This window comes from Heteronotia binoei, chromosome 13 (assembly GCF_032191835.1).
Source record: "Heteronotia binoei isolate CCM8104 ecotype False Entrance Well chromosome 13, APGP_CSIRO_Hbin_v1, whole genome shotgun sequence".
In the NCBI taxonomy this organism is placed as follows: domain Eukaryota; kingdom Metazoa; phylum Chordata; class Lepidosauria; order Squamata; family Gekkonidae; genus Heteronotia; species Heteronotia binoei.
Window position 1 is genome coordinate 67,405,424 of NC_083235.1, and position 14,342 is coordinate 67,419,765.

General features: G+C 47.3%; 1 protein-coding gene across 1 annotated transcript in view; it reads right to left on the reverse strand.

Annotated features, from left to right (window-relative positions):
• The window catches only part of GGA3 (golgi associated, gamma adaptin ear containing, ARF binding protein 3), a 56,303-nt gene extending 52,643 nt beyond the window's left edge, over positions 1 to 3,660 (reverse strand). Inside the window, exon 1 of the mRNA XM_060253481.1 lies at positions 3,541 to 3,660. Coding sequence (XP_060109464.1) covers positions 3,541 to 3,580 — 40 coding nt within the window. The 5' untranslated portion in view covers positions 3,581 to 3,660. The remainder of the gene's footprint in view (positions 1 to 3,540) is intronic.
• Positions 3,661 to 14,342: the final 10,682 nt, after the last annotated feature.

A 14,342-nucleotide genomic window follows, 5' to 3' on the forward strand; every position in this document is an offset into this window, starting at 1 on the left:
AGGTCCATCAGTGGCTATCAGCCACAGTGTGTGTGTGTGTGTATACATACACATTTTTGGCCACTGTGTGATACAGAGTGTTGGACTGGATGGGCCATTGGCCTGATCCAATATGGCTTCTCTTATGTTCTTATGCATCTATACCAGGAAGGAAAAAGTATTTTGGATGGAATGCACTTGGATGAGCCCCAGGGACATTTGTGCAACTCTTGTTAAAACCTAGGGAGTGTAAGTTTTGGGTATGGATCCAGTGAAATATTTCCATGAGTATTACAGCCCTTGCACAAAATGAAACATACTGCACTAAAACGACCAAAATAATTAAATCAAATGGAACAAACAACAGCCAAATCAATCCCACTAGCACAGTGACTGATGAACTGCAACAGAATGAATTAATCAATTCTTATTGATGAATACATTGCAACATGAAATCTACTGATGGTATTTTATCTGTGACAACTCATTCACTCCCATGTCACCACCTGTACATAGCAGTTAAGCGGTTAACTTGCACATTCTGCCTATGTGCCTATTTTTTTGTTTATACACTTATATCCCACCTTTCCTCGTGATTCAAAGTGGCTTACAACAGCAGTTTAAAACATTTTCAGTTAAAACAAAAAATAAAATAGCAAACCTCAAATCCTTCTCCGCCCGTTAAAAGATGTCTGCTGTTCAAACCCCTCAAAAGGGGGAGGGGTGGGCTGCAAGCAGGCCTTGCAGTATACCCTGAAGATCTCACAGGAGAGGGCCTCTCTCCTTTCTTCAGGGAATCCATTCTACAGAGCTGGAGCCACAACTGAAAAGGCCCAGGCTCTGGGTCAACGCCAGACAAGCCACTGTAAGTGGGATTGCTAACAAATGGCTGCCTCAAATATGTGGGTCCCAGCCACATCATGAAGGGCTTCAACGGTCATAACCAGTACTTTTCATTGAACTCAGAAACAGACTGACAACCAATGCAGCTGTTTCAAAGTGGGCAAGATATATTCCCAGAGGTTAGCCCCCAACAATATTCAGGGTGTCACATTCTGGACCAGTTGTAGCGTCCAGGTTTTCTTCAAGGGCAGCCTCATGTAGAATCAGATATAGCTGACAGATGGCCACCAGCCTGTTTTTCAAACAATAAGGCAGAGTTCATAAGAATCTCCAAGCTCTTAACCTGCTCTGAAAAAAACCCAAATTATTCCTAAATCTCATCACTCTAAGGAAGGCTCTCTGTTTTGAACACCCAACTCATTAGTTCTGAATGTAATTACTAGTTCCTTGGTCCATCAAAACTCAGCACAATACATCTGCAAATTAAACTATATATCTCTAACAGTACTACAGCTGTGGGCATATATATTTGAAGACATTCAAATGCACACAGTAAAGAATGCCTTCAGAACTTCCTAGTAACTGTCAAGTCTAGGGTACCATAAATTCACACAAGTGCTACTGGATCGATCGACTCAGCCTAGTATCCATCACATAAATAAAAAAAAATAACCTTACAGTGGCAGCCCTCTAGTTAAAAATAATAAAATTCTTGTGTGCCCTGTAATATTGGAAAAAAATTGCCTAAACATATACACCTTGATCAATAGAAAGTAATTCTAGAACAGGATTCCACTTATAGGCACTTCCTCTGGCACTAGGATTGCCAGGACACAGGTGGCAGCCTCTGGGAGAACTTAAGGATTAAGTACTGCTGTTCTGTTGGTGTGCTAGCATCACTTCCCGTGAAAGCTGGAAGTGCCGCCATGGGATGCTCTAGCATTTTTAAAAACTCCATGGTTTTACTATAGCAGGCTTGTAAATCCTGTGATGTCCTGTGATGTCATTTCCACCTTTCACCAGAAGTTATGTCAGCATGAGCCCCGATTTCCACTCTCCCCCTCCCCCCATTTCCTACCTTCGGCAGAAATCAGGCAAAATACTAATGTGGCAGAAGATCTCCTGCTATGGTGTCAAATAATTCCCTATTCAGAAGGACAATTTGAAACTCAAAAGCTGATATTCTAGTTCTCCAACAGAACAAATAAATTTAATTAATGTGTCCAGAACAGGGGCCCCCAATCTTTGTGAATCTGCAGGCAGCTTCAAAATTTTGAGGCAGGGGGGCAGCCACCGCTACAAAAGGGCTGCCACAAAAGATGGAGCCAAGCAAACATATGCAGAATTAAAAATACGCTTGTTATCTTATACAAATCTTAATTATATTAGCAAAATAAATTTGAAATAGTGATGATTACGAATAGAATACAGAGAATCTACATTATTTTAAAGTTTTTCCAGAAATCAGTACCACTTACTCAAGAAGTTTGGGGTTTTAACTTATTGATTGTACATTGCTGTTTTTAAAATATAGAAACATTTCAAGTTTATTCTTTTATTTAATATAGCAACCTGCCAGACCCAGAAGGCACATTCCACTTAACGCACAGGAAATGCCTGGTCTGCCTATCCTACTAATTACAAAATATTTTAATAACAGTAAGGTGAAGTGGAAAGGAAGTCAGTAGAAGGCACGTGAACACAGACACAAACTTTGTTAGAGAAGGGACAAGAATAATATATTACAATTAATAGAAGAATGTCCTAAACATTCATTAATATTTACAACATGATGTGCAAGTTTTATTATCTTTTAGGAGAAGAAACGAAGGCATATGCCTAAATGCACTGAAAGCAGCCCAGAGCTGCTGTGATATTTTCACACAGATACTTCTAGCTCATGCTTCCCTAAACTCCAGATTCTGTATAAAAGAGACAGGGAGAGGGGGCTGAGGGAAGCTGCACAGTCTCAATTATTCACAGAAGGCTATCCATGTGCATGCCTGTATGTAGGGCAAAAATGGAGAATGAGTAAGCTACTTCGGGGTCCCTTTCAGAGGAAAAAAAGATTAGGTACAAATGAGGTAACATAAAACATGTCCACCTATATATGTTCAGTTACTGGCAACAGAGGAACTGAGAAACTCATTGGGGACATACATTTTGGCAGGGGGAAAAGGATCTTTTGGCATGGATTAAAGAAAAGGGAAGTAGGAGAATAGAGGACGCATGATCTCAGGGCCACGAGCGAACAGCAGAAATGCTCTGGGCAGCAAGTGAGGGTACCCAGGGGTGGACTCTGTGAGACTAAGAAAAGTCGGGCAAAGGTGCAGCCGCAAGCAGGTAAGCAGCACCTTTAACTTGTCCACCTGCAAAAGAAGCCAGGGCTCCTGCGCCGGCCAGTGCAGCCTGCCATCAGGAAGGAGAAAAAACCCTTCGCTTGCTGACCTGTCCTCTTGCAGCCTTCCTTTGCAAGGGGTCACCTCGCAGCCTCCCCCGCTGTGGCCCCCTAGGGCGCCCCACCGCCTGGCCCCAGCCCATCTCCGGACGCTGCCCTTGCCCCATTCACGCTCGGCCCCATCTTTCTCCGCCCCTCGGAGGGGCTCCTGCATCTCCCTCGCGCCCTTCCTTCCTTCCCCCAAAGCGAGGGGGACACCTCGCCGCCGCTGCCCTCCCCTCCCTCGCGCGGCGGAAGGGGACAGGACGGGGGCTACTCACTCAGCCAAGACTCCAGGCTTTCCCCTTCCGCCTCCGCCATGTTGCCGGCCGGCCCAGAGACCCCGCCCCCTGACCGGGCTACGCCACAGCCGGGCCGAGGCAGGCCCCGCCCACGGGAGGGGCGGGGCGGGAGGGGAGAGGAGAGGAGCGGCGGCTCTCTGCAAGCTGGAGGTTATAATGGATTGCGGAGCTCTTTCCTGATTTATATGCTGCTTTGGTCTAGCTTGCCTGAGCTTGGAGAAGCGTCGCCTGCGGTTTACAGGATGATGCATGGGATGGAGAAAGTAGAGAAAGAAGTCCTATTCTCCCTTTCTCACAATGCAAGAAGTCGTGGGCATTCAATGAAATTGCTGAGCAGTCGGGTTAGAACGGATAGAAGGAAGTCCTTCTTCACCCAAAGGGTGATTAACATGTGGAATTCACTGCCACAGGAGGTGGTGGCGGCTACAAGCGTAGCCAGATTCAAGAGGGGATTGGATAAAAATATGGAGCAGAAGTGGCTATTCGCCACAATATGTGTGTGTGTGTGTATATATGTGTGTATGTATATATACACACACACACACACACACACACACACATATATATATGTATATATAAGAACATAAGAGAAGCCATGTTGGATCAGGCCAATGGTCCATCCAGTCCAGCACTCTGTGTCACATAAGAACATAAGAGAAGCCCTGTTGGATCAGGCCAGTGCCCCATCCAGTCCAACACTCTGAGTCACATAAGAACATAAGAGAAGCCATGTTGGATCAGGCCAGTGGCCCCTCCAGTCCAGCACTCTGTGTCACATAAGAACATAAGAGAAGCCGTGTTGGATCAGGCCAGTGGCCCATCGAGTCCAACACTCTGAGTCAATTAAGAACATAAGAGAAGCCATGTTGGATCAGGCCAATGGCCCATCCAGTCCAACACTCTGTGTCACAGAAGAACATAAGAGAAGCCATGTTGGATCAGGCCAGTGGCCCCTCCAGTCCAACACTCTGTGTCACATAAGAACATAAGAGAAGCCCTGTTGGATCAGGCCAGTGGCCCATCCAGTGCAACACTCTGTGTCACATAAGAACATAAGAGAAGCCATGTTAGATCAGGCCAGTGCCCATCCAGTCCAACACTCTGAGTCACATAAGAACATAAGAGAAGCCCTTTTGGATCAGGCCAGTGGCCCATCCAGTCCAACACTCTGTGTCACATAAGAACATAAGAAGCCATGTTGGATCAGGCCAATGGCCCCTCCAGTCCAACACTCTGTGTCACAGAAGAACATAAGAGAAGCCATGTTAGATCAGGCCAATGGCCCATCCAGTCCAACACTCTGTGTCACATAAGAACATAAGAAGCCCTGTTGGATCCGGCCAGTGGCCCATCGAGTCCAACACTCTGAGTCACATAAGAACATAAGAGAAGCCATGTTGGATCAGGCCAGTGGCCCATCGAGTCCAACACCCGGAGTCACATAAGAACATAAGAGAAGCCATGTTGGATCAGGCCAGTGGCCCATCGAGTCCTACACTCTGAGTCACATAAGAACGTAAGAGAAGCCCTGTTGGATCCGGCCAGTTGCCCATCGAGTCCAACATTCTGTGTCACATAAGAACATAAGAGAAGCCATGTTGGATCAGGCCAATGGCCTCTCCAGTCCAGCACTCTGTGTCACAGAAGAACATAAGAGAAGCCATGTTGGATCAGGCCACTGGCCCATCCAGTCCAGCACTCTGTGTCACATGAGAACATAAGAGAAGCCATGTTGGATCAGGCCAATGGCCCATCCAGTCCAACACTCTGTGTCACAGAAGAACATAAGAGAAGCCATGTTGGATCAGGCCAGTGGCCCCTCCAGTCCAGCACTCTGTGTCACATAAGAACATAAGAGAAGCCATGTTGGATCAGGCCAATGGCCCATCCAGTCCAATACTCTGTGTCACATAAGAACATAAGAGAAGCCATGTTGGATCAGGCCAGTGGCCCCTCCAGTCCAGCACTCTGTGTCACATAAGAACATAAGAGAAGCCATGTTGGATCAGGCCAATGGCCCATCCAGTGCAACATTCTGTGTCACATAAGAAGCCATGTTGGATCAGGCCAATGGCCCCTCCAGTCCAACACTCTGTGTCACATAAGAACATAAGAAGCCATGTTGGATCAGGCCAATGGCCCCTCCAGTCCAACACTCTGTGTCACATAAGAACATAAGAGAAGCCATGTTGGATCAGGCCAATGGCCCATCCAGTGCAACACTCTGTGTCACATAAGAACATAAGAGAAGCCATGTTGGATCAGGCCAATGGCCCATCCAGTGCAACACTCTGTGTCACATAAGAACATAAGAGAAGCCGTGTTGGATCAGGCCAATGGCCCATCCAATGCAACACTCTGTGTCACATAAGAACATAAGAGAAGCCGTGTTGGATCAGGCCAATGGCCCATCCAGTGCAACACTCTGTGTCACATAAGAACATAAGAGAAGCCGTGTTGGATCAGGCCAATGGCCCATCCAATGCAACACTCTGTGTCACATAAGAACATAAGAGAAGCCATGTTGGATCAGGCCAATGGCCCATCCAGTGCAACACTCTGTGTCACATAAGAACATAAGAGAAGCCATGTTGGATCAGGCCAATGGCCCATCCAGTGCAACATTCTGTGTCACATAAGAACATAAGAAGCCATGTTGGATCAGGCCAATGGCCCCTCCAGTCCAACACTCTGTGTCACATAAGAACATAAGAGAAGCCATGTTGGATCAGGCCAATGGCCCATCCAGTCCAACACTCTGTGTCACATAAGAACATAAGAGAAGCCATGTTGGATCAGGCCAATGGCCCATCCAGTCCAACACTCTGTGTCACATAAGAACATAAGAGAAGCCATGCTGGATCAGGCCAGTGGCCCATCCAGTCCAACATTCTGTGTCACACAGTGGCCCCAAAATTTATATATACACACACATATGTGTGTGTGTGTGTGTGTGTGTATATAAATATAATTTTTTTGGCCACTGTGTGACACAGAGTGTTGGACTGGATGGGCCACTGGCCTGATCCAACATGGCTTCTCTTATGTTCTTACGATCTTAGTCTCATCCCATCTCAAGAATTAATTTTTATCTCACCCTTTTTCGCGTTTAGGTCCTCTCTATTTTAATCTCTCCACAAATTGATCAAGAGCAAATGCTTATGGCCAGCCAAGAAATTCCATAACTGAGAGGAGAGCTGAACCTGTGTCTAATTCTCCCAGATGTGATACATTGGGTCTCAAAGAAATATCAAAAGAGCTTCAGATGTGATACTTTTTTGTGTGTGAAGCCAACTTCTTCATTTGTTCAAACAAGATATCCCTGAAAGTGAAGTAGTGTAGGTGTAGACTGTTATCTCCTAGCATTCCGACCTGTACCCCCAGAATTGTTGGAACTCATGGGACTATAATAAGCAAGTCTTGAACTAGTCAGCTTGTGAATTTGCAACCCTATTTTTCAACTGCCCTTTGGACTGGAAGCATGCCTGTTGTTTGAAAACTGCAAACATCACAGCCCAAAATGCCATACTTTTCTTTGAGAAAGTTTGAGATTCTGATTCAGTTCTATCATTCAGGTCACGTGCAATCTGCACAGTTCAAATCATGATTTGTCTTTTTCCTAAGAACAGGGCAGCTTTTTCTTACTGCATCTTGTAATGCATTATTGTGCGATCACTGATTTAAGTTTGCAAGTCTATGCACACTTCTTTGGAAGCAAGTACCACTGAACATAAGATTCACTTCTGACCAGTGTTCCCTCTAAACTGAGTTAGCGTGAGCTAGCTCACAGATTTTTAGCCTCCAGCTCACAGATTTTTGTTTTGGCTCAGGAAAAATGGCTCCGGAACTCAATAATTTATGCAGGTCACAACTTAAATGCCAGTAGCTCACAACTTTAATACCAGTAGCTCACAAAGTAGAATTTTTGCTCACAAGACTATGTAGCTTAGAGGGAACATTGCTTCTGACTCTGGCTATAAATTTGGTACACTCTGAAAAATCACAATAATTTCAGAGGGATAGTCGTGTTAATCTGTTAGAGCAAAAATGAACAAAAGTCAATGGCACCTGAAAAGACTGACACTATTCTTCCAGCATAAAGTTTGTTAGAGTGTCATGCTCGTTATCCCAAGATCATAGGTTTGACCCTTGTGCAGGCTAGATTTCTAGAGCCAGTTTTTGCATTTAATTTCACGTTTAATTTGATTTTCTACAAATGGTATTTCATCAGAGGCCATAATTTAATCTAGTCAAATTAATTAATTGATTCAAAAGCTAATGTTTTTAAACTGTTGTTAGATGCCCTGAGCCTGTCGAGGGAGGGCGGGATGTAAATCTGATAAATAAATAAGTGTGTGAACTCTTATCTGGGAAAATTGGGTTTGATTCCCCACTTCTCCATGTGCAACTGCTGGAGTGAGTAGGGGCAGTCAAAACTCTGTCAGAGGCTGTTCCAGAAAGGGCAGTTTCTGTCAGAGCTCTCAACCTGTCTGTTGTGTGGAGTGGAAGAGAAAAGAGATTGTAAACCACTCTGAGACTCCTTCAGGTAGTGAAGGGTGGGGTATAAATCCAATTTCTTCTTCTTCTTCTTTCTTCTTCTTCTTGAATAAAAAATTGTGAGTCTTTAAGATACTATTTAAAGAGCCCTGTGGTGCAGATTGGTAAAGCTGCAGTACTGCATTCCAAACTTTCTGCTCACCACCTGAGTTCAATCCCGGTGGAAGCTGGGTTCAGGTTGCTGGCTCAAGGTTGACTCAGCCTTCCATCCTTCCGAGGTCTGTAAAATGAGTACCCAGCTTGCTGGGGGAAAAGTGTAGATGACTGGGGAAGGCAATGGAAAACTACCCCATAAAAAGTCTGCCATGAAAACGTCGTGATGCAATGTTGTGATGTAACTATGTCATTTGAAGTCAGTCTTCTGGGAGGGACGGTGGCTCAGTGGCAGAGCATCTGCTTGGTAAGCAGAAGGTCCCAGGTTCAATCCCTGGCATCTCCAAAAAAGGGTCCAGGCAAATAGGCCCGAAAAACCTCAGCTTGAGACCCTGGAGAGCCGCTGCCAGTCTGAGAAGACAATAATGACTTTGATGGACCAAGGGTCTGATTCAGTATAAGGCAGCTTCGTATGTTCATATGTACATTTAACTTATTGTGAGCAGATTAACTTAAAAAAGGTTAACTTGCTACAGTTCCAAGCCCAGGTAAGAGAGAGAAGAGAGGTCCTATATAAGACGGATCAGAAGACAAGAAAGGGCAGAGAATTCTCTTAACCCTTTCCCTCTTGCATGCACAGTTACAATATCCAACAGAAAGCATTTTCTCTTCCCCTCTCCAAACACTCTTGGCATCCAGTCCCGTCCAGACTAGCTTTACATTTACAAAGCGGATAGCTGAGGTGGCATAACATGGCTCATTTCTAGGGTTGCCAATCCCCAGGTGGGGGCAGGGTATCCCCGGGTTTGAAGGCCTTCCCCCCGCTTCAAGGTCATCAGAAAGCAGGGGGAGGGGGGGAAATGTCTGCTGGGAACTCTGTTATTCCCTATGGAGATTTTTTCCCATAGAAAATCATGGAGAATTGATCTGCGGGTATCTGGGGCTCTGGGGGGGGCTGTTTTGGGGGGTAGAGGCACCAAATTTTCAGTATGACATCTAGTGCCTCTCCCCAAATTACCCTCCAAGTTTCAAAAAGATTGGACCAGGGGGTCCAATTCTATGAGCCCCAAAAGAAGGTGCCCCTATCCTTCATTATTTCCTATGGAAGGAAGGCATTGAAAAGGTGTGCCGTCCCTTTAAATGTGATGGCCAGAACTCCCTTTGGAGTTCAATGATGCTTGTCACAGCCTTGATCTTGGCTCCACCCCTAATGTCTCCTGGCTCCACCCCCCAAAGTCTCCTGGCTCCACCCTTAAAGTCCCCAGATATTTCTTGAATTGGACTTGGCATCCTTACTCATTTCTGACTACTGAGAAAATCACTGCATGAAGAGAAAACTTCAGATTAAGGTGCGCTTTGTCTCTGGCTATGACTGTTGGAGCAAGAATCTACATAAACCCAGTCTGACAGCTACAGCATGACAGCTGGTGATCTAGCTGCCAGGCTAGGTCACAGTGACCTGATCAGCAGACCGGCTTGAGCCGGCAGAAGCCAAGTGATGCAATCTGCTGAGTCAGCACGGCCAGGATTGGCTGCTTGGACTATATATGATCTGTGTGTGCATCACACAGGTCTCTCCCTGTGAGATGGTGGTTAGGCGAAGCACTTTGTCCGTGGAGGTGATATTGTATAGACTGCACAAGAGAGCACTTGTTGTGTATATATGTTAATACACCTTTTGGCACTAGTTGCACGTGTCTGCCTGATTTTCTTTCCTGAAGCCCTGTGTCGGGCAAGTCATCTCCCTCACTCTGCTACTCCCGCTCCGACAGGGTTATGGGCCCAGGGCGGTTCCGCTGCGCGGAGGAGAGAGTTGAGAGTTGAGCTGACTGTGAGTTTGGAAAGAGCCGGAGGCGAGGAACGCCGGTGAAGGACACAGAAGCACCACCGTTCTCTGTTTGAGAGCCAGAGGGACGTCGGCAGCCAGCTGTGAGGAGGAGTCGGCACGATGGCTCAGCAACAGCTTGGAGTAGCCGTTGAGAAGCTCACCTCAGCCAACTACGCGGTGTGGAGCCTGAGAATGCAACACTACCTCAAGCGTGAAGGGCAATGGCTGTTCGTGAGTAACCCCCCTGCTGACTTATCTCCTGCCGAGACTGTGTTATCGGATAAGGCACTGGCCAACATAGTGCTATCTATAGGAGATGACCAGCTGGTTTATGTGCGAGGGAAGGACACTCCCAAGGCTGCCTGGGACGCGTTGAGTGCGGTGCATGTTAGCACCACTGCTGGTTCCCTCATGGCCTTGACAAGGAGGATGTTCCGCACCGTTATGCCGGCTGGAGGGTGTGTGAAAGATCACATCAAACGGCTAACGGACTGTTTCGTTGAGCTGGAGGCAAGAGGCAAGACTGTAGCTCCAGACGACAGAGTGTACATTTTGCTGTCGTCGTTGCCACCTGAGTACACTCCCCTGATAACTTCTCTGGAGACGGTGGACGTAGCGACCCTGACCATGGAATACGTCTGTGCCCACCTGCTTGACTTCCAAGAGAGAATTGCGGCCGTGAGCTGTCCGGGGGTGTCGGCCGGGCAGCGTGCTGTTATCGGTGTGTCCGGGAAGACAGCCAAGAATGAGCCAGCTTTTGCTGCTGGCAGGCGTCCGAAGGTGGAGGAAGTGGAGCCGACTGCGTTTGCAGTCCGTCGCTGCTATGGATGCGGGTCGTCGCAGCACCTGCTCCGAGCTTGCCCTGAGAGGGAGAAGAGGCGGGGGCGTGTGCGGCGAGAGCGGAGGACCGCCAGCCCGTGTGAGGAAGCAACCCGGCTGGTCACGTCTGCAGTAGAGAGCACAGGGTCTGCTTGGATTTTAGACTCCGGGGCAACGAGCCATCTCTGCTGCGAGAAGGAGTTGTTGAAAAACATTGACAGTCCTGAGCATAAGTATGTGAGATTGGCTGATGGGACCACTGCCAATTCTGTTTGCTCAGGCAATGTGGAATTTCCTGCACTGAAATGTATGTTGCAAAATGTGTTGTATGTACCCTCACTGCAGTCTAACCTGTTGAGTGTTAGCACACTGTTTGACCAGGGATACCAGGTGAGATTTGAGAAAACCTGCTGCAAAATCCTGGGAGGTGGGGGAAAGTTGCTTGTGACAGGAAAGAGGGAAGGTAAACTGTATGTGGTCCAGAGTGATTGTGCCCAGGTGGCTCAGGTGTCGAATGAGCCTGTGCACAATAATTGTATACATTTGCTCCATAGGAGACTTGGGCACTGCGGATTTAGGGCGTTAAAGAAAACCCTGGAGCTTGTGCCTAGTTTGAAAGTAAATCCTTGCAAATGTTACTTGGATTGCCAGGTCTGCAAGAAGACCAAAAGCAAGGCGTGTGCTGTTGCTAAAGAAAGCTCAAGGGAAAGCACACGAGCCCTGGAACTAGTCCATTTAGACGTTATTGGCCCATTGCCAAAGAGTCTGTCGGGGAGGAGATACTGCTTGGTGGCCACCGACGACCACACGAGGTACGCGTGGGTTTTCACCATGGTGCATAAGTCTGAGGTGTATAAGACATTCACCAAGTGGGTCAAAGCAGTGGAGAGACAATTAGGGGTTAATCTCCTAGCTGTACAAACCGACAGAGGGGGGGAATTCTTATCTAACCAGATGAAACGTTGGCTGGAGAACAAGGGCATCGCCCACCGTCTGACGAACCCAGCAACGCCCCAAGAACATGGGCTATCCGAGCGAACAGGCGCCGTGTTACAAACATTAATGCACAGCATGCTCGAGGATGCAAAGCTGCCAATTCGTTATTGGGCGGAAGCGATGCATTGCTCGGCATACGTACATAATAGGGTTTGGTGTAAGCCTGTAAATGATTTGCCTTATAAGCGGCTATATAACCACTGCCCAGATTTGAGCTTTCTGAGGGTATTTGGAACCCAAGCCTGGGTGAATATTCCTCTGAAACATAGAAGGAAAGGAGGTGACCGGGCAGTGAGCCTAACCTTTCTGGGCTACCAGCCAGAAACCAAATCATATCGCTTTTGTGATAAGCGGGCGAAGCTAACCTTTAGTAGGTCCGCTGGATTTAGTGAGTCCAGCTGGGCAAGATTGCACTCTACGGAAAGAGACCTGGGAATGCTGCCAAGTACTGATAAGAATGTTGGAGCGCAGCCCAGAAGCCCAGCCCAGGAGGTGGCACCCAGTGGGGCTGGAGAAGGTGGGCCGAATCCTGGCACAGGGCCACGGGTGTCGGCTAGAGCCACAAAAGGCATCCCTCCTGCTAGATACGGGTTCCCAAGTGCAAACCAAGTCAGCACCCCTGAACCTGAAACATACGAGGAGGTGCTGAAGCTAGATAGTAAAGAAAGGCTAGCATGGTTTGCCGCAATGCAGAAGGAATATGATTCCTTGCTGAAAAACAGAGTGTTTACTGAGGTGCTAAGGCCGGGCAACCGGAACATTATCTCCTGTAGGTGGACCTACCGGTTAAAGAAAGACGCAAATGGAGCCGTGCAACGAAAGGCCAGGTTAGTGGCCAGAGGGTTCAGCCAAAGGAAGGGATTGGATTATCAGCAAGTGTTTGCCCCCACTTTAAAAGCTGAAACCCTCAGGGCAGCATTGTGTAAGGCTGGAAGTACGGGGCAACAAGCCCATCACTTTGACTTCGAGACAGCCTATTTGAACTCCCCCTTAGACCAGGAGCTGTTTATGGAACAAATCCCCGGTTTTGATGGTGGGAGTGGTGTGTTAAAACTGAACAAAGCCTTGTATGGTTTGAAACAAGCCGGACACGCATGGTACAAGTGTTTGAAGTCAGCATTAATGAAAGTAGGATTCAACCAGCATCTGGCAGACCCTTGCATGTTTAGCAGGGTGGTGGGAGAGTCCAGAATGATAGTCCTCATCTTTGTGGACGATCTGATTGTCTTAGTGGACTCCAACCAACAATTAGCATGGTTTCAAGAAACAGCCAGTAAGCTGTTCACTATCAAGCACCTGGGGCCAGTGAGCTACTACCTAGGGGTGGAAATAGCGAGGAGGGCCGATGGTTGTTTTGAACTGTCCCAGAGCAACAAAGTGAGAGCGCTGCTAGCTCAGTATGGTATGAACGAAGCTAGCAGTGTGCAAACACCCATGACCACAGGTTATAGCAAGGAACCTGAAGGTGAGATATTCAAGAATGTACCATTATACCAGTCCCTGATCGGGTCCTTATTGCACCTAGCGTGCTGGACCAGGCCAGATATCAGCTATGCGGTACATATATTGTGCCAGAAAAATGCTGAACCCCACCACAAAGATTGGGTGGCGGCTAAAAGAGTACTACGTTACCTCAGCGGCACAATAGAACGTAAGCTATCCCTCAGAGTAGGAGAAAAACCTGAACTACGCGCCTATGCTGACGCAAGCTGGGGGGACCGGCCCAAGGCAAAATCAACCACAGGAATTGGAATATTTCTGGGAGATGCCCTAGTAGTATGGAAAGCCACCAAGCAGACCCTGGTGGCATGTAGCACGTGTGAGGCAGAGTACGGTGCCATAAACGAATGTGTACTTAACCTAGAGTGGGCAGTACAACTGATGAGGGACTTTAGCATACCTGTAAATTTGCCAGTTTCAGTATATACTGACAACTCAGCAGCCAAAGAACTGACGGAGAACCAAGCTGCTCGAGGGAAAAGCAAGCATATACTTATCAGGTACCAAAATGTGAAGGAAGCAGCGGCTAAAAACCTCATAAAAATAATAAAGTGTACATCGGATGAGAATGCCGCTGATATATTCACGAAATGTTTAACTGCAAGTGAACATGAAAACTGTGTAAAGTGTTTTGGTGCACTGGGTTTAAATAGATTAGGAGGTGTGTTGGAGCAAGAATCTACATAAACCCAGTCTGACAGCTACAGCATGACAGCTGGTGATCTAGCTGCCAGGCTAGGTCACAGTGACCTGATCAGCAGACCGGCTTGAGCCGGCAGAAGCCAAGTGATGCAATCTGCTGAGTCAGCACGGCCAGGATTGGCTGCTTGGACTATATATGATCTGTGTGTGCATCACACAGGTCTCTCCCTGTGAGATGGTGGTTAGGCGAAGCACTTTGTCCGTGGAGGTGATATTGTATAGACTGCACAAGAGAGCACTTGTTGTGTATATATGTTAATACACCTTTTGGCACTAGTTGCACGTG